Raw genomic sequence first — 26,861 nt, 5'->3', positions numbered from 1 at the left:
AAGAGCCTTCCCATTTCTTTAATCTGTGTAACTCACAATGATACTGTACACAAAGCACACCAGGCATTGGAACGATGCACTAACAGCAAGGAGGAGAAGGAAGTTGTACAGAAGGTTTGCCACACACAAGCGGGTCGTCGGCACGGTGACTGTACACACAGGGTCGGGCATCCCCTCCGGTGGCTCCCCACGCAGGGCTGGTACCCCTAAAGCCATTTTTTATAAATAAAATATAACTAACATCGTCGGAATATAAAATTGACAGTCGAGGGTATCAACAGGCAGAGGGGAGGGGACCGTAAGGCTTCTAGAACTAATAGGAAATGCAGCAAACAGTGGCGATACCTGAAGAAGGGGCTGCTACAGCAAGCACGGTGGCTGCTGGGCGGGTGGGAGGGTGTTGGTGACCCTTTGGCTCGTTACTGCTCACGATCCGACACTGTAAACGGTTTTTGGTGTGAGAATTTTGCCTCATCTGACTTGAGTGATCTGAGCAAACCCAGGAAAAACAGCTCAGAGGGAACGCACGGGCTCCTCTGACGGGCGTGAAAAGACTTTAAAGGGACAGCGTCAGGTAGAAAGTCTGGCCCGAGAGCGCAGGAATAGAAAAAGCTGCTTTTTTATAAAAAATCTGAGCTCTGCAGCAGAGTTTGATTCCCATGGAAACAAAAAACCAACCCCAAAGCCCGAGGCAGCCTGTGTGGTGCAGGCTGTGTTGTGCTGTGTGCAGAACAGGACGTGGGCTGTGCCGGGGGCTGCCCGGACCACGGCCGAGGGAGGAGCACGAGGAACTTCATATTCTTCCATTTCAAAGCAAACAAGTTATTGGTAACAAAGATAAATTAGGTCTTTAACCTGACAGTGCCCCTTTAGTAAGGATGGAATATACATTCATCTTTTCCCCTCACCGCATCCCAACGGATCCTCTTCCATACATGTGGAAAGGCATCGGGTCACATGCATTGCTCTCCAAAACAGCTCGGAACAAACAGGTTATAAACACAGAGTTAAACTATTGCTATTGTTCTGTGAGTGAGTAGCACGTTGATCTTTGCTTCAGAGGGATGAGTGCCAGATGGGGGCGGCTGAGGACAGAGCGATGGAGACAGGGACGGACTGAAAAGGTGAAGAAAAACTTATTGGCATTTTTCCTGGTAACTACACCCACCTCCTCTGGTATTATTGCAGCAATAAAGGTCCTGCTCTACGATTGCTTCTCCGTGTTGGATCCGTACAATGGCAGCGGATGGGGGGGCCAGGGAAAGGACCCGGGCAAGGTTCAAGAAGCTCAACAAAGGATGAGGACGGAGGTGTTATATGATTGTCAGGCTAACTGGGTAGTAGCTGCTTAAAACATGAAGTGACGGAGAGGTGAGTATCATATTGCACTTCTGCATTCATTGACAGTTACATTAAACTTGGTCCATAAAATAATTGCTTTGTACATAATGCCTGAAACAAAAAGCTACATTTTTAAATATTAATAAACCCTGAAGGTTCCAGTCCCTCCAGACATTTTTTTTCCCCCCTCTACATAAATAAATAACTTTCAGTTTTATATATCCACTTTTTATGTTGAACATTTACATTCGCCTGTTTTACACTATCTACACATAAGAAAATGTGAACATCTCATCAACACTGGAAAATGTACAGATCATGCCTTGGTTGTGGACTTGGAGGAAAAGGTGATTTTTGCAAAGGCCATATCCAAATTTGCAGAAATGATTTAGTGATGTGGTTTGGTGACTTCACAGGATGGATTGTGGCTTGGCTTCCTACTCGGATGGCATCTGTTTGATAGAACATTCGACTAGCAAAAAGCTGGGACACTTCACATTGTTTTCGAGCCCAGTAAGCTCTGGATGTACATTCGGAGAGAGCCAAGCTGAGCCGGCAGAAAAGGGAAGTCAGTTTTCGGTAACAAAAGTCATCAGGTACATTCTGTAACTGGATAATTATCAAAGAGAAGTGGTTACACATTTTGCAGTCGGGCTGCAAGACGTGGGGGACGCACTGGGCGGGCGGCAGTCGGGTTGGATCAGCACTGTCCCTCCTCTGCCTCCCTCGGACCCTCCAGCGCCACGAACACACGAGATCAACCTTGGGTGTCGGATGAGTTGGGATTTGCCTACTGTGGCCCAGAGCCAGTGAGCAGAGCAGTGTTCACAGTGCTGTGTATCTCAGTGCGGCCGTCCTGCACTTCTTATTGAAACAGGTAATAAAATGAAGCAGCCAGTCTAAAAAATTCTCTGTTATAAATAAGATCTTCATAAGTAGAAAGTGATATAAAGACAGGGAAGTGTGGTGGGGAAAAGCAGGGGGTTACACGTAGTCAGGTAGGACTATAAAATCTCCACGTGAAGAGGCCAACTGGAGTCTGTGAATGGGCACCCCAGGACCCCCTGGTGTGGGTGCCCCTCTGCCCTGGGAGCTGTGTGCGAGGAGGGAACCTTCGCTGGCCCCAGGGGGGACAGGACTAAGGGGCTTTTTGGCAAGCCCTGGCTCTAGGCACTGTTCTCTGTCCCTGTCTCGGTGTCACCGGGTGCCAGCTGCCCTCGGCCACGCACCCCACCCGCCCGCTCCAGCAGCACAAAACCATCGCCTCAGGCACATCCACTGAGAAACACACCGGGAAAATTAAGATATGGCCTTTTCTTAAGGTTGCCTGACATTGCTGGCACACTTCCTTACAGTCTCCTTACTGCTGGAAAAACTTCTGCACAGGTTGTTTCTTTTAAATATATACATATATATATGTGTGTGTGTGTGCATATAGATATACACGCACACCCTGGCTTAGCAATATTTCATTGTCATGCACTACAAACACCGGTGTAGCTACATGAGATGGTAACAGGTTTCCATTCTAAAAATCATCAGTGCAAAAAACAATGAGGTTTTACAGTTCAGTAACTATAGGTAAAAGAAGCGAGTCTAGTTCCCATGAAAGCTGCTACTGAACTTGGAGAGAACCTGGGAAGAAGAAAACGTCTCAGAGGTGGGTGTTGAGAGAGTCAGACCCTGCATTTGGATGAGAAGAACTGCAATGCAATCTAGCTGAGTGCCTTCAGCTGCTTCCAAATATATGGTGGTTACTGTTGGAAACAATATATAGCGAGACTACTTGGAGACTTTTAACAGCAAATTAAGTGTCTGAGGTTTGTAACAGCTCAAACAAAGTAGCTTGTATTCCTCTTTTAATAGGTCACCACATTAAATTCCATCAGCTTCTCAAAGGTCTCTTTAAAAAATAACAGTAATAACAGTAACGACCCCGCTGTCTTGGGCATGAATCTGCCGACATTCTGCCTCTGCCAACAGCATCGACAGAGCTTTAGCTTTGCACTGCACCAACTCCTTGAGAAAGCGACTGCAGTGGGAGCTCTTTGTACCGATAAAGCTCCCGGTCGCTCTGCCTGGCACAGCCCACCATCAATCCTGTGTTATCGATCCCCCAGCCTGCCCCGTGCCGGCAGAGCCCCTCAGTCTGACTTCTGGCACAGCCAAGGACAAGGTTGCCCAGCCCCACGCCCTGCTGTGTGGCTCTGAGGACAGCACTCGGTCGCGCGGATCGGAGCGATGGCTAACAAGGCGAGGAGGCACGTATTTACAGTCACTAAACCTGGATAAGAGAAGGAGGCAGGAGAGAGCGCCATCTTGACCTGGAGACATCCCCCCCCCGATTTCCAGCTGTTCCTTGGGTTCCCGCTGCACAAACCGGACGCTCTCGCTGCAAGGCCTGCACTTTCTGCGTGGGAAACATCCCGTCTCTTCCCAGAACACCACGATGTTATTGGAGTAGCACCATATTTACCCTTCCAGCCCGAAACGGCGACCTCGTCCCTCTTTCCTTTTGTTTTCTCCTCCGGTGGCTGCAGCTGTCAATCCTGGCTCTGGCCTGGCTACTTCTGCCCCAAGAGGCCAGACTCCAGCCGGGACGCGGCGCTCCGGCCCCAGCACCCTGTGGCGATGCTCATGCTCCGCTGGCTGCGCTCCCTGTCCCTCTCCTTGTCGCTGTCAGACTGGCTCTGGGTGCGCTCAGGGCGGTGGCCGCCGGCCGAAGGCTGGGAGGAGATGGTGCGGAGCAGGTGGTTCCTCTTGCGCAGGAACTCGGCCTGGCTGGGCAGGCCGAAGCTGCCCTTGCGCAGGGCCATGCGCGTGGTGTTCTTGGCGGGGCGCGCACGGTGGTTGTACTCCAGCTGCGCCAGGTGGGCTGCGTAACCCTCCGTGATGAACTGCGGGGCGAGAGGGGCGAAGGCAGGGGTTAGAGGGATGGGACACGCTGCCCTGAGAGCCGCTGGCCACCAAACACTGTTTGCTGCGCCAGGTTCTCTCAGTCCGAGGTGGTCCTGCTACGCGGGACAGCTCCCGTTCTCTTGGCCAATGCAGCTCAGCCACCAGTCTTGGGATGACCAAATTCCCATCTCCCTCCCAGGGGAGGCCCCTGGGGCTCAGACAAGCCCCCTCCTACCTGACACTGGCTCTGCAGCTTCTTGGTGGGCCGGCCAACGATGTAGGTGTGCGTGGGCGGGAGGCCGATGGAGCTGTACACGGAGATGTCCTTCGTGGATCCGTACGCCGCGTGGATCCTCATGTGGAGCTGTGGGGAGGGAAAGCAACACGCAGTCAGAACACACAGGCACCCCGTGCTGCTCAGCAGGCAGGGCTCTGGGCTTCCAAGAGCATCTGTGGGAATCTCAGGTCACTGGAACTTATGTAAGTTCCCAGCTGGATAATGAACCGCTGAGCAAAGCACCAATTAATGAGCTGGGGATGTTTACAGGCCAGAACAAAAGGAGTAATAGTAATACAAGAGCAGATCTTCACTTGCTGATCCACAGGCTTGCCTTGAGGTCCGTGGGGGACAAGGATGCCACACACTTTGCTGCCTGTTGTCACTGGGGGAAAGGAGCTGCAACCCTCCTGTGCAGGAATCATTAGGGGAGGAATGTTCCCCCAGAGAGCCACTGCTGTGATCTGCTGGGCAGGGATATCTCTGCCTCCACTCTGAGCAGAGAGCAGCTCCTGGCCAACCCTTTCCTTGCTGGGCTTGGAACAGGGGGGGTTGGCAGGGGAGTTGTGGACACTGGTGCCACCACAGACTGGCCAGCTTTGTGCCTGGAGCTGAAGGTCACAGACACGGAAAGGGAATTTCTGACCCCAGTCCTTAACTGGTTCTTCTGGAGGACAAGGGAGCAAGTGAGCAAGGAGCTGCTCCTGCCACTGCGACTTGGCCAAAACAAGAGCCCAAGAGAGTTAAGGACAGGCTTTCCTTGCTAATCAAGTCAGGGCAAGTGCTTGGGACACTGGCAGCTCCTTCACTTGTCAGCCACAGAAAACTTTGTTCTATCTGGAGCTTCTCTGAGCCTCTGGGCTGAGCGACTTTTAGACCTCCCAGGGGTCAAAAGCTTGGAAGATTCTCTGTGGAATCTCCCATGAAGGCTGTGTGATGCAAGGCCATTTCTGCAGCAGCTCCATCCCCTCTCAGACCTGCTGGCTGCACCACAGGCTGCCAGAAAGCCACCAAACATGAAAAAAAGTGCATGTGTGGGGAAGGGAGGATCTGACCAGCACCAAAGGCCTAATGGAAGAGGCAGCAGTCTCAGAGCAGAGGCGACAATTCAACAGCACAGACATTTTTGTAGAGCAATAAAAGGATGAAAATAAAATGAAGAGATTAATCTTCCGCTGCAGGTCACATTGCTGCCAAGAGACTGGTGCTGACAGGGGCAGTTGGACAAGGAGCAATCTAAACCCATGCCACGATCCTGTTTCAGCACTGCCAGGCTTACGTCGGTGATGAGGGATTTCAGGAAGTTGGCCTTGTGCCGCAGCGGGTCGTGGACGAGCCCATCGCAGAAGGAGACGATCCCGTGGGGGAAGTTGTGCTGTGCTAACCATGCTACCACCCTCTGCTTCTGCATGTCAGGGCGGCCTGTGACATAGATAATGAGGTAGCCGAGGTCTTGCCAGTGCCTGGAAGGAAAGCCAAGAGTCAGCGGGTTGCAGACCCTGAGCAACACCAGTGTCAAACAGAGCGGCTGCCCCAGCCCCTGCCCTGACCTTACAACATCCACTGCTCCAGCTCGGACTTTGGGGTCGCTGCCCATGATGGACACGCTGGCTGCGAAGGAGCCGTCGATGCTGAACACCACGAACTCCGTCCCCTTCGGCAGGACCGTGATGTAGCTGTCTGCAAACGTGTGGTCACCCCTGGAGAGAGGGACACAGGTATTGAGAGACAGTGAGATACTCAGAAGGCATCACCGAGTCCTGCAGAGCACCACGAGCCTAAAACAGCACCCAAATCTGGCCCAGAGGCTCCAACAGTGATGACACCCTCGATTACAGGCACTGTGTGAGGGTCTCTGTGTTAAAGTGGGGATGGAATAGCACTCTGGAGCCTCGGCATCAGTGACTCAGAGAAGTAACCTCAGAAAACCATTTCTGGGTTCACCACTGAGAAGATGCTCCTCTCCTCCCCCTTCCAGAGCCCAACACGAGCAACTGGAGCTGAGCTGGAGCCCTGGGCTGTGAATCATCATGAGTACAAAGTTCTGTCCCTCAAGGACAAGTTTATGGTCTTTAAAATCTGTTCAGCTGTGCAGTTTTGCAGATGACTGTGAGGTGCACCCTGTGGTGCAGAAGACCTGCCCCTGCAGTGGGAGCTCTGTTCCTGAGCCGGTGGTGATGCACAAGCCAGAATAAAACACGGATCTTCCTCTTACAGCCGCAGAGCACAAGTGGGCCCTGCTGCTGGCAAACCAGGCTCTGATCCCACCGAAAAGAGCTGCCCCACAAGGAGGGACCACATTCTACAGTCATCAAATGCCTCTTGCAAAGCCCGGGGTGCCTCACCTGACCACCATCTTGACGGGGTACACGCCAATGCCCAGGCGCCGGTTCTCGGGGATGACGTAGGAAATCCTGCCACTGCTGTTGCTGATCTCTGTGTCAAAGTAAACCCACTCTCCCGAGGGCGGCTGGGTCATGATGTGAATGTCCACCTGGGGAGACACCACAGCATTAAAGACACAGACGAGTAGAACAGGCCAAGCACTAGGACATCCTACCCAAGCCCCTCTGTAGGGCAGCAGGGCTGGGTCTTGCTCCCACCCTCTGCACCTCACGGATCTGAGCTGAGAGGCACCCAAACATCAGGGTGCCAGAGTGAAACACAGCCCCAGTGGTGAAGAATCCCATACCAAATGCTGTTCCTGGTGGGATGCACCCACAAGTCTGAGCATGGCAACCTGACCAAGACACAAGGGCAGCAAGCACTGTCTGTGACCAAGAGAGCACCAACCAGCACCACCTCTGACCTTCTCACCACATGATGCACAAACCCCCAAGCACACACGGTACCTTTTCTCCCGTGAGCGTGACCATGTCCAATGGGCCGTACATGAACCTCCCCGTCAAGGTCTGGGGCCCATCTTCGTTAGCAATGGTGTCGTTTATCCTGTGGTTGGCTGTGACGTTCTGCACGAGGCAGGAGGGAAAGAGGGGGAAAAAAAAAAAAAAGAGGAAAATAAAGGAAAAAAGTCTGCAGTGATGGACAGCCTTGCAGGGAAATGCCAAATATAACCGGGCAAACTGGAGCGTGGGTTTCTCTGTGTCATTCCTCCACTCGACTCTGGGAAAGAATTTGACCTGTGGCAGAGGTGAGGCCCTGTGCCCTGCACTGATGGGTGGGTTGGAGTACACATGGCTGCAGAGCCCGTTTCCATGGCAGGCTGTACGTGCAATTCTGATACTGTCTATTAACTCTTACACTTTGGAATTAAGAGGAAATACAAACAGCTGCCAGAGAAATCTGCTGACATTGTTTCGGTTCTAGCACAGAATTGCCTTCTCAGGAACTGGAGACTTTACTGGGAGAGAAGGGCATTTATGGAGCAGAGAACTGGTATTTTTGCACTTTGAAAGATGTTCCGTTCTGGCTCCTTCTCTGACCCATAGCCAGCAGACTCAGGTTTTTGCAAGTGTCTTACAGGCTCAAGGCCAAGAGGAGACTTTGCTGATGCAGATCTTTTGGGTTGCTCATAATTTTTGGGCAGGACATAATCACTAACACAGACCAACAATGCAATGTGACCCTCTATCCACGCTGTGCCCACGCCATCCACCCCGCAGCCCAAATGACCTCCCCCCCTCTATGTAACATCCCCAAAACCTCCTCACCCGCAGCTTCACGTGTGTCCTCTTGCGGAGCCACTTCTCCCGGGGCTTGGAGGGAGTGAACACAGACACCTCCTTCCCGTCCAGCTCCAGAACACTCGAGTTCTCGTGTCTCATCACCTGTGAGAGGACAGATTCCACCAAGGCATCACCACCTCTGTGGTGAACCCCCTTCCACATCTCCCAAGCCAGCTCTGAGGAAGGGCAAAGCCTGGAGAGAGGTCCCTGAGTTTGCTGCTGGGCAAGCTCGCAGGTTTTACAGGGTAAGTGGCCTCTCCTGAACTAGCAAAGCCTGTGGCCGACACTGACTTAATCCTGGCTGGGATGGAGGTTTTTTAGACTGTCTGGACTCAAACACAGCAGGACGAGCTCTGCATTTAAGATACCTGCCCTTAAGATACCTGCTCTTGTCCCATGGCTCTTGCTTCTCTCACTGATTTGACCCTGGTGGAGACACACAGGGCTCTGGCTTGGCCACGGGCGAGGTAGAGCCCAGGGGGCCTGTCCATCCTGGCCTCATCTCCAAGGCTGACAGAGCATCAGCACTTTATGGGATGTCACTGGCCAGAAAGAGGATCAGAGAGGGGGCAAGGTGATGCTCAACAGCCAACTTTTGGGGCAATTCCTGTCTGTCAGCAGGGTACAGGCAAGGATGGGAAGCAGGAACCTGGAGGAGGGAGGGTTAAATCCTACCTAAGTTGCCCTTAAGCTCTAGAAGGGAAAAGGAAGAATAACACCCAAAGGTGAGGAGACACCTCAAAGCCTGATGTAGGATTGGGAGGTGACCCTGCACACACAGAACTCCAAAACTGGCAGTGGTCCTTGGTGACAAAAAATTAACAAGTCTATTAAATGTGGGCTCTTTTACAAGGTCTTGAACATATTTTGTGAGGTCAGCAGCTCTCCAGCTGAGCTCGGCTGACACGGGCCAGCTCCATCTGCAGAGCTGAAGCTGATTTTCATCCAGGGAAATGGAAAAGGGACCCCAGGGAGGATGAGCCTGCTGGGGAGGGAGTTCATGGAAATCCAATGTAAACAAAATAATGAGTTTCACTGAAAATTATTTAAATCATGAATCTATTTTGAGTCTTATTTGGGCTTGTTTTAACAAGATTCAATCTGTGGAGGCTAAAACTATTCAACAGCTTCTTTTTACATTTTGCTCAGAGGTGACTGTCCAAGGCCATTAGAAACAAGTCCTTATTAGGGGAAGCAGTGGTGTGGTGCTCAGGAAAGACAGAGAGAAGACAGGGATGAGAAAAACCCTGGTTTCAAGGCAGAGGTGAGTGAGCAGAGACAGGCACTGGGGGAGGGGGTGCCAGACCACCCAGGCTTAGAATGGATAGACAGGTACCGCCAGGTACTCAAGCCACAGGATTTGAAGCACCACACTGTGCTACAAACTCAAGATTCCAACTGAATCCTGAGTAATTGGCTGCTTCCTGAGTGGAACATTTTGTGTACAAGACTGTCGTGACTGTTCTCCCTCATGCACAATTACAGCTCTCTCTTCTTTTCAGCCCTGTTAGGCTGAGTTTGATGTGGGACCATCCAGCGAGGGCTGTGCAAGCACACAGATGTCCCACTGGGCTGGACACAGCCCGGGAAGAAAGGGTCTCCCTGGATTATCACTGCTGCTCAGCTGCCACCAGCACTGACATCTCTGCTGTTTACGGTTCTCACACTATTTGGAAGATGACACTGAAAGAAAGTTTGCCAACAGAGTCATAAATAATTGAAAGCTGCAGCAGAGGAGGCTGGAAGGGAGTGGGGAGGGTTTAACAGCTGAGCTGACACAAAGCAAACTCAGTGCTGGAGTGGGCAACACAATCCACAGAGTCTCTGAGTTTTGTTTTCTTCCAATTCCATGCTCTAAGTTTTGTTCCCTGGGGAGTTCATACTTTGTAAGGCAAATAACTCCCCCTCGTCCCCAAGGAATTGAAGGGAAAATATTTCTTTTAGGAAAAAATACATTTTAAACAGTAAATTTACATCTCAGGCCAAATATATGTTGATAAAATCTGAGGTGTCAGACTCCAGACACCAGCAATCCCCATTTTCCTGGCTCCAGAACTGCTTTCTGCTGCAGGAACGAGGACTAAATCCCAATGAGTTTCCAGAGGAAACCACAATAACTTAGCAAAGCAAAATGGAGAACTGAATTTTGCCTAACAAATTCGTGTTAAATTACTATAAAACTTCTCCTTTGGTTTTATTGTACTTGGTGCTATTTTCATTTGTACTTTGAGAAGTTTCCCTTTCAGTCTTGAGATCCAGCTTTGCACACACAGAGCACAGATTACTTCAAGAAACAAGTACCACTGACCTTTGCCACTGATCTGACAGGAAATTTCCCTGGGCTCTCTCCATGGATACCTGGTGAACCCAATCTGCAACCTGCTCTGATGTTAAAACCCAGACCCAAACCAACCAGGTGTGACAGCACATCCGTGAAGTTTGCACGTGTGCAGCTCCACCAACACCACAGGTGAGGAACAAAGAGAAGGGGAAGAAAATGGATCGGTGGGGAGGGAGGGGGCAAAGGGTATTTTTTTCACCTCTACGCATCAACAACTGTTAGGGAAGGTGCAGCAAAAAAAATAACAAAGAGCCCAAAATATTTTTCGGCCCAAGGGAGATCAAGGGAGGGAGGACAACACTACCTGTCTGAGCAGGAAGGAGACAACGTCTGTGGACTCCCAGTAGCTTGCATGGAAGAGGTGAGGCAAGGCCACTGTCGGGAAAGCCGTCAGGGCATCGGGGCAGTACAGGGCGTAGTCGATCCGTTTGGTTCCCCACCACTTGGCAGCAACTGGAAGTAAAAGACTTGTTCAGATACAGGAGGGTCACATGAACACATGGTCTCCATCCCAAATGGGATCTCAGGGCTCTGGCTCCTCACTCCAGGTACACCTGAGGCTGCCCCTGGCTGGTCACACTGCTGAGAGGGAACAGCCAACCCAGGGCTCGGTGTTTGCTCAGACCAAGGGAGGAACACACAGAGGCACCAGCATGTGAGGTCTCCTTTATTTCAGCAAACAGGAAGGCACTGGAGGGCAGGTATTAAGGGGTCCAAGGCTCCAATGAGCCTGGGAATCCACGTGCCAAAATGTAAGACAGAAACGTGTCTCTCTGGAGCTGTGGGAGGAAGGATGTGTGTGCTTTGCCCACTACAGTACATGCCCAGGCCATCTCCAGCCCTGTTTCCAACTCCTCTAGCTTTCACCAAGGAGTAGCATCCAGGTTTTGGACACGCTAAAGAGGATCTGAGTACTGGGAATCCATGTGAGATGCTAAAAGGCACCATAAGGTATATGGCACGTGCTGATGGGTAGTCCCCAACAAGTTCTTGTTGCTCTCTTGGGCTACCACGTTGTAGGGGAGTGAGAAGTCCAGCCCAGCCTCCTCGTGAGCACAGCCTCTGGGGTGGATAACTAGACAAGTATCTGGGAGCAGGGGGACTTCATTGCACGGGGGACTGAAAAATACACTGGGATCTGGAGGGGCAGGGTTACAAACACCACAAATGAGTTTCTCCCTCAGGGAGACACCAACTTGCACCCAAGTGTCCAAACAGCTGCCATTCACCCCTGGGACCCCCCCACACCTCAACGGCGTCCTGAACTCTCCCCATACACACATTCCGTCTCAATCCCTGGAAATAAGCAGGTCTCAGCCCAAAGCCTCAGACCCTGAAGCCAAGGGCTGTTCTCCCAGCACTGACAAGTCCTCAACACCCGCCTGCTCCGGCCTGGAAAAGCAGCCAAGGGAAGAGAAGATGGATCAGATCAAGAGAGCAGCAGGAAGAGCTGTGTTTGCATGCAGAATGCAAGCTGGGGCTTTGACAAGGGCTTCCTCAAGCTTTGTTTTCCTCTGTGACAATGTTCCCTTTCTAAGGACTTCCAGGAAAGCTGCCAGATTTAAGGTGTGATCCAACACACCCCTCTGTTATGGGAAATCTGGCTGGTGATGAGCAAAGATGCTGAAAGGAAAAGATGGATCCACCAGCTCCTTACAGAGACCCGCACAAAGCTCCCACCCGCAACGACATGCAGAGGGATATGGCATCAGCACATCCCTGTGGCCCAGCCCTGGTTGTGGCAAGTGCCCAGGCCACCCTCACCCTGACGGGCCCTGCTTTTCTGAAGAGCCATAGGAAGGAGGAGGAGGGTTTGACAGATCAACATGGCTTTTCCAGAGCACACAGGCATCTCCTCGCAGCCTTTTCTGAGTCCCTGTCTTCCAAAGTGACAGCTCCTGGTCACGTCCCAATCTTTCTTTTCTCATGCAAGTCCCCAGCTTGGATAAGTTCAGATTCTTTGTAGGAAGCGGACAGGGTCGACTCTTCCATGCTCAAAAGACAGCGGTGAGGCAGAAGGGATGTCCCCACAGCTCTGCCCAGAAGAATTCCTGCTCCTGCCAAGTTGTTAGCCGTGTTATGATCGATCTTCCGGAGCAAAGTGACAGAAATACTTGTTAAAATGCAATTAGACATTGCAAGTGCCTCAGTGAAAGCGCAGAGATTTGTTGCGAAGTTCTGTGGCTATGGAATCAGAGAGGAAGTCGACTGGAGTGGATCTCCCCAGAATACCTGTCTTGATGTCCAGGTCGGGTATCCGAAGAGCACAGCCTGCAGCCCCACTCCGTGGCCCCTTGAGCTTTCTTCCCTTCGCAGGGATTTCACGTTTATGCTGCCTACGCCTCTTGAAGGAGGTTTGGGTGGGGGATTTGTGAGGGAGGGCAAGTTGGGACAGAAGGCTAAACCCTCTACAATGATTAAAGTGGTGTTTGGTTTCTAAAAGGAAGAATAAAATATAGGAAAAAAAAAGCAGAAATCGCACATTATTACGGTACACACCGATTTTGTCCTTCAGAAATTCACAGTGCAAGAGAAGCTGCACCCTAGGGGAGGCTCCCTGGAGGGAGCCATGGTTTTGTGGTGCCCCTGTGGACTTTCTCCAGCTCTCTCTGGGGATAAACACGGATCATATCCAACCCTCAATGCCATGGCTTCACGTTATCACCACACTAATGAGGTTGAGAGCAAGAGCTGCAGAGGCCGAGCCGGGACTCAGGGGACACGCCGGCACTCGGGGGCTGAGGGAAAGGGCCGTGACAGCCGCGAGGAGCCGGCACACCGGGACAGGGAGCACCTGCAGCCCCTGCTGCGGCCACGCTTGTCCTCCCTGAGCTCAGAAACAGGTTTTGACGGCTGTGAAACGCGTGGAGGAATAAATTACACAAAGCAGAAGCTACACGAGGAAGGGGGGGAGCACGGGGAAAGCAGAGAGGCGAGCGCTGTGTGGGCCCGGCCCTGCCGCAGCTCTGGCAGGATCCCTCCATCGCGGCACGCTGGCCTTGGGGCATCACCCTGGCAAAAACACCCCACCACAAACCAGCACAGAACAAGCACCTTCTCCCCCAGGAGCTTCTTCCCAAGCAGATTGATATTTAGCAGGAACCTGGCCAGATGTCTCACCAGGACAAGGAGACACGCTGGGAGTGCAGCATCGGCTCTCCGATGCGCTTTGGGAAGGAAAACCTTGTTCATCAGAGCTCAGGTACTTATTTTTTCCTGCTGCTGAGCGTTGCCTCAAACAGGGTAAGAGGTTACAGGAGCCCCTAAGCAGCACCCACAGACCTTCAGCAACTCACACCTGCCTCAGGGAGCCTTATTAACCTCAGCAATTAATTACGGACTGAGTAATTCACAGCCTGTGCCAGGAATGGAACATCTCTAAATTTTAGCCACCTTCTGGAAATAGAGTTTAGGCTGAAGATTTTTTCATATGGGTTTGTTTGTTGTGTTTTGTTTGGGTTTTTTTCAATTTAAGTTTTCAGCCTTTTGGGGTCTGAATTATCAGAGGTCCATGAGGGCACAGAGTGTTCATCTCACTGTTCAGCTGAAACAAAAAAGAGGCTGAACTGTTAACAAAGTCTGTTCTTCTCCACTGTATTAGCTGGGAAATAATATAGTCTTGGGGAAAAATAACAAATAAAATCCCTTTCATTCCTCATTCGGCTCTGGGATATGGGTCATAACTGGCTGACTGTGAGCTGCCCTGCAGGCTACAAGAGAGCTGAATTTCTAATGCAAAGTAATAAATGTTCTGTTCCGAACAAACCTGTCCTTGCTCTCTTACAGAGGGGCTTACTCATCCCTGTTTTCCTGGGCCACAGCTGAGGGATCTGCATCAAGCTATATCCTGCATTACCAATCTGGAAGTGCTGATCCCGACCAGTCCTTCACAACTTATCACAGCAGCACAGAAACATCCCTTTGGATTAACCCTCACCACAGACAGCAGCCAAATGGTGCTCAGAATTAGCAATTATTATATATTTTTTTTAACAATTTATCACCAGCACAGTCCAACATGCAAAACACAGCGGTGGTCCCTGCGTGACCATCAAACATATCACCTGTCCTTCCAGGGGATGTGGTAACACATGGCACTGCCTGTGGCAAAACCGGGCGAAGGTAGAACAATTCCAACTTGTGGTGATTCATGGGAAGCACGGCCCCGGACAGACAGACAGACAGACAGAAGCTGTGTGGCTCGGCCCGGAGCGTGGTCGGAGAGCGGAGCGGCAGCGAGCGGGGTCTCGGAGGGGTGGAACACTTACTGTTGGCTATGTTGGAAGCAGTGTAACTGTCTGCCATTCCTGAGACCTGGCTGGCAATGCTGATCTCACTGGCTCTCCGGAAGCCCCTGAACTGAGGGGCTGAAATGGGGGTGGACAGGGACGCGTTTTCCACGAAGACGGCACCATGAGACTGAACAACATCTGCTACAAAGTTGAAACAGGGAAATCAAAATATTAGACCAACAGACAGAGGCTGGGCAAGATGAACTCAGGGAAGAGGCAGGAGGCAAACAAAGCTGGGAGGTGCAAAAACCTTTCAGAACGGATTGGAACGGAAAAAAAAAAAACCACCGCATATCATCGGAGCTCTGGTTTGAAAAGAAAGCAAAGAGCGCAGCAGGCAGAGATGTGGTTGGAGGAGCAGTCTTTGATTGAGAGAAGCAAAATAAGTAGCTCAAAAATCAGATCCAAAGAAAAACCCAGGCAGACTTATTCAAGCAGCAATAACAAGCATGTGTCATACAAACAGATGTGAATATACACAATTTTATATATTCACATCGAGACAAAATAACCCAGGTAAGGAGAACAACAAAAAAAACAACCTTTGAAAGGGGATATTTGTTTTCTTGAAATATTTGGATTTAAATTAACTTCATCAAGATAAAAACAGTAATGAAAAAAAAAATCAAGAAAACATCTTCATGCCTGGCAGGGACTAATTTGAACCTGTATTTTATTGCTAATGGATACAGCCAACACTCGTTAAACTGAAGTTAAGATCTAGTGAAAGGAGCCTGGTGCTCAGCACCTGCTTCTCCCACCGGAGCTGGTGGATTTGGGAATGCTCAGTCTCTGTGAAAACAGTTTCTCTGGTACAATGAGCACGTCTGGATGTTTAGATCCCAACCTGAGGTTTACCAAGTGTGGCCTAACCCCTTAGTACATAAATACAGAAAAGGAAGATTTAAAATCATGCTCACACAGACTTTATGTAAGGATTGGAGGGAAAAGAACCTCAAATGGCAAACTTGAGAGATGCTAAAAGTCATGACAAAAATCTCTGCATTTCAGTTTTCTCTCTGTAACAGTGGTAAGAACATCCACCCCTCTCTGTGGATGTTACGAGGCCCAATTAAATGGGATTAATTAAATGCTCCTGCACTGCAGAGGTTTGTAATGCCAATACCAGGTGCTTCATGGCAGGCAGCACCAGCATGGCAGGAACATGCAAAAGCAAAGCCACTTACTTAATTTTTTAAGGTTTTAAGGTTGCCCATCTCTGCTGCACCTGAACTTTACCCCCAGGTACCTGACAGGGCACAGGTCTGTGCTCTCAGCCAGGCAGGAGGTGCCAGGGGGGAACGTGAGTACCTCACTCTCACACACCAACACCCTTCACCTATTTCAACCACTTCAGATATTCCTGGACTAATCCCAGTGTGCCCCTGACACAGGGCGTTGTTTTGGCAACTGGTTCATTTTAACATCGATCTTTTTTTTGCTTGGGGCTACTGATTTTCTCCCTCTCCTCTCTCAGTTCGCAGCAGCAGTGACTGTGCCCACACAAATCCTGCTGCAGCCAAGGGAGAGGGAATGTATGAAGCTGAAAATGTGTGGCTAAGTGTTGGTAAAAAGAGTTCTGTTCTCTGCAGGGAAAATCAGGCCACAAGCTGCTCTGTGTAAAAGCTTTGTGGACTGCGAGATCTGAGCCTTGGCGGGAGCCTGACCTGATGATGAGCTGCACACACTGCCCACGTTGTGCCTGAAAGGCCATTAGCAGCATCACTTTCCCAGTACACTTTCTCCCCTCTTTTCACCTTGCCTCGAGCTGCTGCCTGTCAAGGCTGTGACCGGTATCCACAGCCCAGAGCTGTTTTCTGTGCAGAGCACCAGCTCGTGCAAGAGGAGACAATTCAAGCAGAGAACAGGAGCTGCACTGAACCCCAGAAAGGTCTAAAGTGTAAAGGGTCTCATTCCCATTGCTGCAGGACCTGGGATAACCCTCTCATCTCTTCCCAGGTTACCCCTCCCTCTCCTTTCTTTCTTAGCCAATCTCGCTTTCCTGGGTCTGACCGGGGATTTTGGAAGACGATAAGTTTGCAAGAAAAACATCCAACCTGAACAGCCCTTCCAACCCCATCCTGGAGCCACCAGAGGAATAATTCTCACTCCTATAAAAACCTGAAGTGTTTTAGCATTACTGAACTGTTCAGTTCAGTGTCACCCACACTGCTGGCTGCTCTGCAGGGCATGAGGTGCCACCCAACAGCAGTGCTCCTGTGCTCCAGCCCACTCAGGTCGCTCTTGTGTTTCTCACTTTTCCCAAGCTACACACCCTCTGTCCCTGAGAAAAAGACAGTTTCTAAGAAAAACAAGGGCCAAGAACAGGCAGGGCAGGAAATGTGGAGAAAAACCCATTTTATGCATTACTGCCCCCCGAGGCGAGCTTCCTCCACCCCAAAACTGTGACTTGCAAAGAAAATCCTGGGACCTGACTTGCAGGAAAAAAAACCCCAAACCTAACAATGTATTTCCTAACTCTGTGTATTCTTTGCACCAAACCCCTTATGTAGCACTTCTGAAACTAAGGGGGCTTTCTTTAGGGGTGTAGTGAGCAGGGTGGGATGTCACAGATGCTGCCATGCCAGCAGAGACTCCTAAAGAGAGCCACCTGAAGTCCCCTGCACTGCAGAGGTGAATCCCCAGCCACAACTCATCTCCTGACAACCACGGGGAGGTTTTCCAGGAAAGGCCAGGGTGAAGTCAGAAGGCCCAGCAGCAGCAAGACTTTGATCAAGATTAGCTGTTTCTTCATCAGTAGATAAGGACAGAGGTGCCCTGGTTTACTGCACTGGCTCAAGTGCACTTTGTACTGTGGCTCAGGGCAGGCTTTATCAGAGGGAACACAAGGAGACCTGGTTGGAGCAGCGTCCTGAACACCCTCCCTACCAGCAAAGCACCTGCTGCTGCTCAAACCACACGGCACAACCAGTGCCATAACCTGAGATTAAACTGCACTTGCATTAGAGGGAACACAGGCAGACATATCACCTTTTTTTTGGCCTACAATGCATCTCTAATACTCATTTCAGTGCTGTGCTCCTTCATTTATGGACTCATTTTTCAGTGTTCTCACCGTTCCCCACTAAGTGAACAGCCCTGGGCCATCCTCTCAGGGAAGTCCTTGGGGTACCTGAGTGACAGATTTTGATATGTGCTATCTGCAGGGTGAGCTGTTGCAGCAAAGTAACAAAAAAAAAATACTGAAAGCAATCAAAAATATGTACAGTTCGATAAAAATAAAAAATTAAACCCAGAAAAGCCAGCCAGCTGCTCGGCACAGGCCAGACCCAGCTTGCACTGGAGTCACTGCTCAGTGCTGGGCACTCTGCAGTTGCTACCCTGAGATCAACAACTACAGATTTCTGTTGCCCATATTTTTTCATGATTCTGGAAATTTCCTGCAGTCCAGTGGCTGAACTGGGATTCAGCACTTGCCACAGTCAAGCCAAGCACCGGCTTGGCCACACTGTGCTCTCGACACAACAAGGTAAACAGCAGAGAATCATCAAATCCTAGAATGGTTTGGGTTGGAAAGGACTTCAAAGATCATCTAATTCCAACCCCCCCACCACAGGCAAGGGATGCTTCTAAAAGCTCTGTCCTGACCACAGGCAATATCAGCTGACAGCTAAATGGCATTTCATTAATGACCTCCAAAGTGATTAATTAATAGTACCAAATCCTTTCCCTCTGCTTTGTAACAACCTCACAGCACAGGCAACGTGACAAGTGCACTCCCAAAAATCATCTGCACCTTCCAGAGACAAAGGGAGAGACGATGTGGGATGGCCAGAAGTGTCACCATCCTGTATGACCACATAACATCCCACAGGATCAGCTTGTTAAAGACAACAGGGCAGCAAACCCAGCTCTCGATGCAAAACACCAAGAAAGGCATGAGAAGGGGCAAGTGAGACACACAGGGGAGAAGAAACCAAACCAAAGTCAAGTCTCATCAAAACGGAAGATGCAGCACCAGCCACAACCAGAATAAACGAGGCCATGCAGCGTTTGCAATGGAAGATAAGGCAAAACAAATGCATCAAACTTTGCTTTTAAGGCAGAAGACGAGAAATTAATTTTAAAAAAGCCAACACACAGAGCCACCCTGGGATCTGAAAGCCTCAGTTGCTGTGTTGGGCAGAGCCACGAGGAGCGTCCCAACGTGAAAGGCTCAAAGGGACAAAACCTGGCGTGACACGGGCATTAATTGGACCTCTGGGCACGGTGCAACGTGGTGACTGCTGACAACCCTTTCCCAAGGGATCTGCCCATGTGAATACCACACAAGCAGGGCCACCAGGGACAGCAGCTCCCCTTCAGCACCAACACCAGAACAGGACAGTCTGCAATCCCAACCTGTTGTTGCCATGGTGGGTCTCCCGGCCCCAAGCGTGATCCCAACTGGTTATTTCATGTGGCACAGCCCGAGACACAGCACGAGGATTTCAACCCCAGGGGGCAAGAGTACAATCTCCAAAAAGCACCCCAAGAACCCAACACCACAGACAATACAAAAGTGTAGATTTACACACACTCAGCAAAACCAGCACTTTTATTGGAAACATCTTGCCAATTCAGTACGGGAACGGGGATACTTGTTTCCATGAAGCTGTCCTGGTGCTGGAGAGCACCCAGAGGGCTACTTTCCATGAGGAGGATGGGATTGTTCTGGATTGTCTCAACTGGAAGCAGATGGGGAAAAAAAAAAACAAAACAAAAACATAACAGAAGGACAAAGAACAACAGACATGCGGCCACAAAGTGTTAAACATACAAACAGTTACACCCCGGCACTTAACTATGAGTCCTCAATGAACAGACAACCTTCAAATAGAGTAAAAGAAACAAAACAGGGGTGACTTTCCAAACAGACTCACATCAGAGATTAACTGGGAGCAGAGGAGAACACAACAATGGCATTTCAACAACAAAAGGGAGTCCTCTTAACCCGCTTCTCCAATGAGCCAAATCCATAAATACCCAGCAGATCCAGAGAAATCTTTTTACTATGAGGGGAAAAAAACATGGAATGGGAGAATCAGACTCACAGCCTACACAGTGCAAAAACACAGGAGCAACCAGGGATGTGAGTTTGATTTTACTCTGCAAATTCATTGAAATGAAACAGCGACCAGCATTTAGTACGCATGGGAAAATGGGGGGAAAAAAACAGTCTAAGAAGATTTCTGAATTGTGGACTTTAAAAAAAAGTTACCTGCATGAGTAGATGTGCATGAGCAGTGTTACAGAAGGTTTGGTACAGAACTAATTATCACGGAGCACCTGAATTTTACGTGACCAACAAAACATACAGCGTAATTATAGCAGCAATTAACTTTAGTGGAGCGTCCTACAGTGAACACAACTTCAGTAGTGGCTTGGTGAATCATGGTCAGTCCTTCTGGGTAATGTGCACATCACACTGAAATTTGGACTCTGATGGGAAGGAATAGCCTGTTCCTACATGATAAGCAAATGAAGAGGCCTTGCCTGACAGGAAATGAATTTAAAGTTGGTTTTTGTCACTTTAATTCATTGAGGCAGAGCAGTGGCTCTTAAAGTAACAAGGCTCAAACCTGGAGAAGCTTTTGCAATCGCTCTGCCACTCTCCTAAGTTGAGCTAATTGCTGTTTAACTCTTCTCCACCACATAACAAGTGTCTCTCCAAGCACTCTACTAAAATCCCTGCTGCTGCACAGAATGATAACCAGAACACAGGCTGTTCAGTGTCAGTGGGGCCTCTGCCTCTGGGTTCAGTGAGAACAGGGGCTTTGGAAGGTATTATTTAAGAGGAACAAAGTAAGATGTTCAGGCATAATTTTTTTAAGCAGCCCCTTGCAGCAGAATTCACCCAAAAAAGCAAATTGCTTTTCAAGTTGCTATAGATTCCCAGAGTGGTTGCAACTGGCCTGGGTACAAGTGTAGTTGTGGGTGGATCCATTTTTGAGAAGTGTCGCAGCAAGATCTTTGCTAAATCTGACAAGTGAGTGGGGCCTGCAGAATGTGTTTTATTCGCTTTATTAAACACGGGGTTTAGTTTGTGCCCATTTAACAAACCAGACCTCAGGATTCAGCAATTACAGCCTTTAAAGACCCTGATACACAGAAGACCACTGCTTTTCATTTTCAATTTTAAAATGATGCATAGTGTGACCAGAATTATTCAGCTCTAGACATAAGAGTCTTCTTCATTTAATCCTGCATGATTGAAGTATTAATCAAATGGATTGCTCCCCCCCAGAGCTTGGGGAAAAACAACCACCAAACCCCAATCTTTCCAGCTGGTGGCTTTGTTTTTCTCCTCTGGTTTGCTGGCAGGATTTCTTGTGTGTTTGAAGCCTAGTCTTATAGTAGTGACTCTTAGTTGCAACTTAATTTAATCAGTCACAGACTAAGCATCTCTATCCAGGGGAAAAATTATGGTGAATTGTTCTTGCAATTGTCCCAAAGTCCTGGCCCCTGCAGGGAACTAAAGCTTTGGGTGAAGTAAAAAGGTCAAATTTAGTTCTGCACAGTGTTGAGCTTCCCGAGAGCTCCTGGCAATGAGAGCCTGCACTTGAAACAGTAAGAGCCCATGAGAGTCCAGGCACAGCAGTGAGGTGAGGATGGCAGGAAATAGGATTTATTTTACTGGACCAACTGCAAGAGCACTGATGAAATGGGAGCTGAGGCAGGGCATGGTCAAGAAGGGCATGAACACAAGAGTTTTGGACGTTATTACAGCTGTAATGGGGGCAGAGCAAGTGAGGAGGCCACAGACAGCAGAGGAATTCTAGGTTTCCTAGGAAGACAAAGTGTCTCACTGGCAAGGTGGGAAGGGCAAGGCACTGTCACCAGCCCACTGACCTGCAGGAGCCTGCCCTATGAAAAAGCACAGGATGGAACCAAGGAAATCATCTCCTCATCTCACTGTTTTCTTGGTGCCTTCCAGTCTTCACTGGCCCTCCAAGCACTGAAGGCCTAAACTCTGCCAAGCTAATCCTGTTTCATTCAGTCCCAGTCAGAAGCACCAGCTTGGATGCAAAACAGGGACCTTCACACAGAGGTCACCTCATTGTGGCTCTCAGCAGCTGAAGGTCCTTGTGTGACAAACAAAGGGCAAGAGGGACACAAGGCACTGATATTGCTGGAAGAAAACTCCTTTTCCGGTAAACCAGGAACAAGGCTAATGCTACAGGAACAATTGCTTTGATAACTTCATGTAAAATGTGGATACAATCCTTTAAACAGCTAACATGGCCCCAGAGTGACTTACCCAAAACAGCAGAATTGCCATCACCCAGTGGGAACCGCTGGTACCGGGGAATATTAAAGGGGGGCAAAAGGTAGAACTTTTTCTCCAGGAGAGGCTCGAGGCGTGAAGCAGATGGGTCTGCAGGGTGGAACAGGTTATAGACCTGCTGACAAGCTGGTCTGAGCTGAAAGACTAAAAAAAAAAAAAAAAGCCAACTCAAGTATCAAAAGATTATTAGTTAGAATATTGTAAATAGTTGTCTGTAAAAAGGACAACTGTTGGGTTAAAGAAAGTGCTAATCAGCGCTTATCATCTCCCTCATCTCACGGTTTGGTCAATTGAAACAATTTATTCAGTACTTATAGACTCAAGAATTGTCCAGTATTTTTAATATTTGGAAATACAATGCAAATAAATAGTGTCATCAGTACTGGCCAGAGCACACAGGGATCTGCTTCCTTACAGTGCATAAATATAACAGAGCAATGTTTGGGTTTAACCAAATTCCTGCATTTGAGCTCCACCAAGGGAGCTCAGCAGTTTGCACCAGAACTTACTGTCAAGAGCAGGAATGACAGTTTTTCGCAGTGCAAGAACCAGGCCCAAGGGAGAACCAAAGAGGAAGAAGTCTGTGATCTCAAATTCGAACTTCCCAATATTTCCTCCATCCAACATAGTGGAGCTACTCGATCGCCTGGAGCCGGGGTCGTTTCTCAGGACACTGGAATGTAAACTGGGACAAGAAAATAAAGTCAAAATTTCATTCATGCTGTGTTTGCATAAGTAAAGCCTGGACCAGTGATTGACAGGGAATATAATTTCTCTCTCTTCAGTGAGGGAACTGTGCTAATCAACCCCGAACGATCATGTTCCGGCGGCATCACTGTACAAATCCAAGCTTCAAGTGCGTTCATTTACACACACTGTCCTCAAAATGTTTCTCCTCTGAGGAGTCCAAACCTTGGTTGCTGCTAGTAGGACACTTCTTTGCAAGAGAAAATAACCAACAAGCTAAAATTACTAGCGTAGCAGGGAAAAAAGCGGGTTTACAGTGATTCACTCCACGCCACATGTTACTGCTGTGCTTTCTGGCTGTTCCTTCACCTCATTCTCAAATGTTGAGGAAAGCTGTGCTCATCCCTTTCTTCCTCGTGGAAGTAGTTGGACAAATGTTATTGGACTGAAAATAAAAAAAAAAAAAAAAAAAAAGAAAGAAGGGGAAAGAGAAGAAGAAGAAACATCAAATCTGCAGGAAGATTTCTGATACCATCATGCATCAAGGTTGCACCACAGATTCTAGGTGTGTGGATGGCACTCACTGAGAACGGGAATTTGGGGTAATTCATTCAGTGGCCATGTGGTAAATTGTATTTATCCTGCAACCAGGACTCTCCCACTTCTCTTCTGCCCATGAGGCCACATCTGTCAAGTTATAACCAAACTACCTCTCAACCTCAGCCCAACAACTCCAGGTAACTGAATTTAAAAACAATAACTACATAAAACATGTCCAGTTTCCCCTCCCCTCTCTCAGGTTTCAAATCTGTTGCAAAACTCCAACAGTATGTGATGCAGGCTGGGCAATAAGAGATTTAAATTCACGTTTCCCTTGGACACTCAGAATAAGCACCAGGAGCTCTTAGATGGATGTGGGAATCCACCCCCACATTAGGGAGAGTTGCTCTTTTGCAGTCTAGATGTGGAATTGTGAAATGCCAGATGTGTAACACCAATAACCTCGTTCACAAAGCAGTTTCTCAGGCTCCTCTGTCACCACCCAAAAGCACTGAGCTGCGATTTCCTTTGCTCTCCAGGCTGTGCAGATTCCGACGGCAGCCACGCTGGGTTAGCTCAATGCAATTAGAGAGTTGAAGACAGAGTAGCAGCAGTGCCTTAACGGAGAGTTTGCAAACACTTTAAAAAACATCAGAACAGGGTCTGTAAAATATGTAGGGTAAACGGATACCACAACAGTTGGGTTGGATAAGAGGTTTACTGGCCCGGAATCAGGAATGATGCAAATCCAACAGTCTCCTGCCAGCTCTGTGGCCCCAAGTCAAAGCCCCAGGTGGTGACCAGCACTTGGCACGTCCTCACATGCAACAGCCCTTGCTCATCAAGGCCATTGCTGAGGGCAGGGACACCCCAGCTCTGCTGTGCTCACCAGAACTGGGCTGTTCCCTCGCCCCAGCACCGGAGCGGTCGCTCACACGCATCCTCTAGGACAGCCAGTCAGGCAACGAGCAGCTGGAAAATGCTCACACTTTCGGGAAGCAACGCAGGTTTCACCCAGACTTTGTTTTCCTGCTGTGGCAAATAACCCATCATCCCAGAGACAGCTCCTCTGCCGAACGCCATTCCCAAGGGATGCTGAAGCGCCGTCTGCTCCTGCTGCGCTGTCATTGTATCCTCTGGAGCTGCACACAGGCACATGCACGGCTCTCCCGCTTCCCAACCACAGGGAGACGAAAAGCTCACTAATGCCAGACGCACGGATCACGGGAAGTCAAAACAGCGATGTCAAAAACGAGAGGAACGGGGGGGGGGTTGCAGCAGCGACAGTGAAAATGAGCATGTTCCCATTCCTGGGATGCAAACGAGGTTCCCCGAGACCGCCGTGCCGAGATGCACAACGCTCAAACGCGGCTGAAACAAACCACCTTCAGTGCAGCTTAAATTACTTTCGCTAACAAGACTGCAACGCAGCAAGTTTGCTGTGTGTGAGGAATGCAAAGTCAGGTTTGCAGAAGACAAGGCAACAGCACCAGGATTCCAACAGAGGCACAAAGGGAAGACTATTCCGATGGCAGGATGGGTACAAAGTGTCTTTGGTGTGTCCCACCTGGCTTCCCACAGCATGTCTTCATGAGGAAGGGAAGAACGAGAGCACTTACAGCACTAAGCAATTTGGAGAGTTCTCTCCTTTTGCTGTGAACTCGATAGTCTTTTCAGCAATCAAAAGAAACGAGAGCCAAGGGGAACTCAGAATCTATCAAGCTCCAAACAACCTACAGCGCCCTGTTCTCCCTTTAAAAAGCAGCAGATGTACTGTGTGCATTAATTAAACAAGAGCTTATGGATTTCAGAAGCAAATCAACTCATTTACAATAATACAAGTACAGCACAGCCAGAAATAATGTAGTTGCGCAGAAGGACTGAATTTAAAAATAAATGTGTGATTGTAATCTCCAGATGCTGCTCTGGCTTGCTGGGCATTATCCCAGAGAAGTGGGTAGGTCTGATACATGAATAAAAATGAGTGTCTTTGGCACAGGCTGGAATCTGCAGTGGGCACGGACAGAAAGGTCCCTGTGTGCCAGGCTGCCCGTCTGCCGAGCCCATTAGGGAAACTTGGCTCTGTTCTGCCAATCTCCTGCCCGAAGCCACGTCACATCAGGGCTTGGGTTTTGCACGGGAAAAATCATTCCCTGGTGACAGAGGCTGACAGGACGTTCTGCTGAGGAAGGGGCTGCTCTGTACAGATGGCTGCGAGCACAAGGTCCAGAACTGGCGTGGGACACGCAGGAGGGGGTGAGGTGAATCTCTGCTCTCCCTTCGCTGCACCAGGGAGAGAGCTCATACAGCAGAGCTTTAACCTGCCCTTTTCCCTGGGGGAATCCTGCTCTCAAGCTCTGGGAAGGGACTAGTTTTTAACCCAAGGTCTGAAAGGAGATTTAAAAAGATTTAAATCTCTAAGGAAGGACAGATGCACCAATCCATCAGCCCACCGAATACCGACAGCTCTTGCCAGGGACCCACAAGTACTTCATGTTGGGAGCAGGCACAACCCTTCAGAGACGGAGCACGAAGGATCAGCACAAAGCAATTTGGAAAATAAAACTGTGCAATCCATTATCCACGTCAGGTTCAGCACTTGTTCTAAAATAGGTGTAAAACTGCATCAAGACGCCAGCTCGCTTCCATTAACTGAGTCCGTGCCCCTGAGGTCAATAACAAGGAGGAGAACGAGCACATTTTTGCACGACTCATATTTTCTCCTGCAACACAGGAGGCTGTTTTGAGAAGGTAAGACCAAGAGCCTGATTGCCTCTCATTAACCTGCTGGAAATAGCCAGGGAGCTTATTGTGGGTTTTGTAAATGCAGCTGTCTCTCCGAATATTGTATCTCTGTGCACCAACAACATTCACTTTGATACCTTCTCTCTCCTATAAATCATTTACAAAAGGCCCCTGACATGGCAGGACAACACAAATCCCTGTGCTGAAACAATGAGTCCAAGTAGTGAAGGAGGGGGAAAAATGCAGGAGAAGCCTCCAGCTCAGCACAAGGAAAAAGGAGCAACTTTGAACAGCTGCAATGCAGGCAGTGTGTTTGCTGTGGGGGGACATTGCTTCCCAATTCCTGGCATGTGGGAGAGGAGTGATTAAGAGGATATTTATTGCAGTTTCTACGGGCCTGCTGGAGGAAAAAGTCTGGGCTGTCCAGTCCCACAGGTCAAAGAAGATGATTCAGTCAGAAAAATCCTCTGGGTTTACAGAGGTAATCCCTGAACGAGCGGTGGCCATGGCAAGGCTGATGTTAAAATTCCATTGGTTATGTTAAGGGATACACTTCTGAGGGTCCATCTGAAGAAGCTTAGGAATGTGATATCAGGGGCGTCAACAGCTGAGTAACAAATCTGAAACCCGTCCTTGGTGCAATGGAGCAGCCCTGGCAGGGGACAGAATAACTCAAAATCAGGCCTCAGAGACGCTTTAAATTAATCCAGCGCTGGATTCCCAGTTCTGCTTCACCGACTCCGCTCGCACGATTTCTACATTTGCT

General features: G+C 49.3%; 1 protein-coding gene across 10 annotated transcripts in view; it reads right to left on the bottom strand.

Annotated features, from left to right (window-relative positions):
- Position 1: 1 nt before the first annotated feature.
- PITPNM2 (phosphatidylinositol transfer protein membrane associated 2) overlaps positions 2–26,861 on the bottom strand; it is a 126,618-nt gene continuing 99,758 nt past the window's right edge. For 4 of the 10 annotated variants that reach the window (XM_027878531.1, XM_027878535.1, XM_027878532.1 and 1 more), the window contains 13 exons: positions 22,633–22,808; positions 22,097–22,267; positions 19,374–19,523; positions 14,812–14,976; positions 12,776–12,979; positions 10,848–10,996; positions 8,188–8,304; positions 7,369–7,485; positions 6,862–7,010; positions 6,067–6,216; positions 5,796–5,979; positions 4,475–4,603; positions 2–4,238 (listed from right to left, as the gene is read on the bottom strand). In XM_027878531.1, the coding sequence (XP_027734332.1) occupies positions 3,906–4,238; positions 4,475–4,603; positions 5,796–5,979; positions 6,067–6,216; positions 6,862–7,010; positions 7,369–7,485; positions 8,188–8,304; positions 10,848–10,996; positions 12,776–12,979; positions 14,812–14,976; positions 19,374–19,523; positions 22,097–22,267; positions 22,633–22,808 (2,194 nt within the window). In that variant the 3' untranslated portion in view covers positions 2–3,905. The remainder of the gene's footprint in view (positions 4,239–4,474; positions 4,604–5,795; positions 5,980–6,066; positions 6,217–6,861; positions 7,011–7,368; positions 7,486–8,187; positions 8,305–10,847; positions 10,997–12,775; positions 12,980–14,811; positions 14,977–19,373; positions 19,524–22,096; positions 22,268–22,632; positions 22,809–26,861) is intronic. The other 6 variants (XM_027878534.1, XM_027878538.1, XM_027878536.1 and 3 more) reach the window with 6 other exon arrangements.

The sequence above is a fragment of the Empidonax traillii genome, unplaced genomic scaffold (assembly GCF_003031625.1).
Source record: "Empidonax traillii isolate 1590-97213 ecotype Southwest subspecies unplaced genomic scaffold, ASM303162v1 scaffold43:size1863611, whole genome shotgun sequence".
Taxonomy (NCBI): domain Eukaryota; kingdom Metazoa; phylum Chordata; class Aves; order Passeriformes; family Tyrannidae; genus Empidonax; species Empidonax traillii.
Note: the sequence above shows the minus strand (reverse complement) of the source record. Positions and strands in the feature narration are given on the sequence as shown.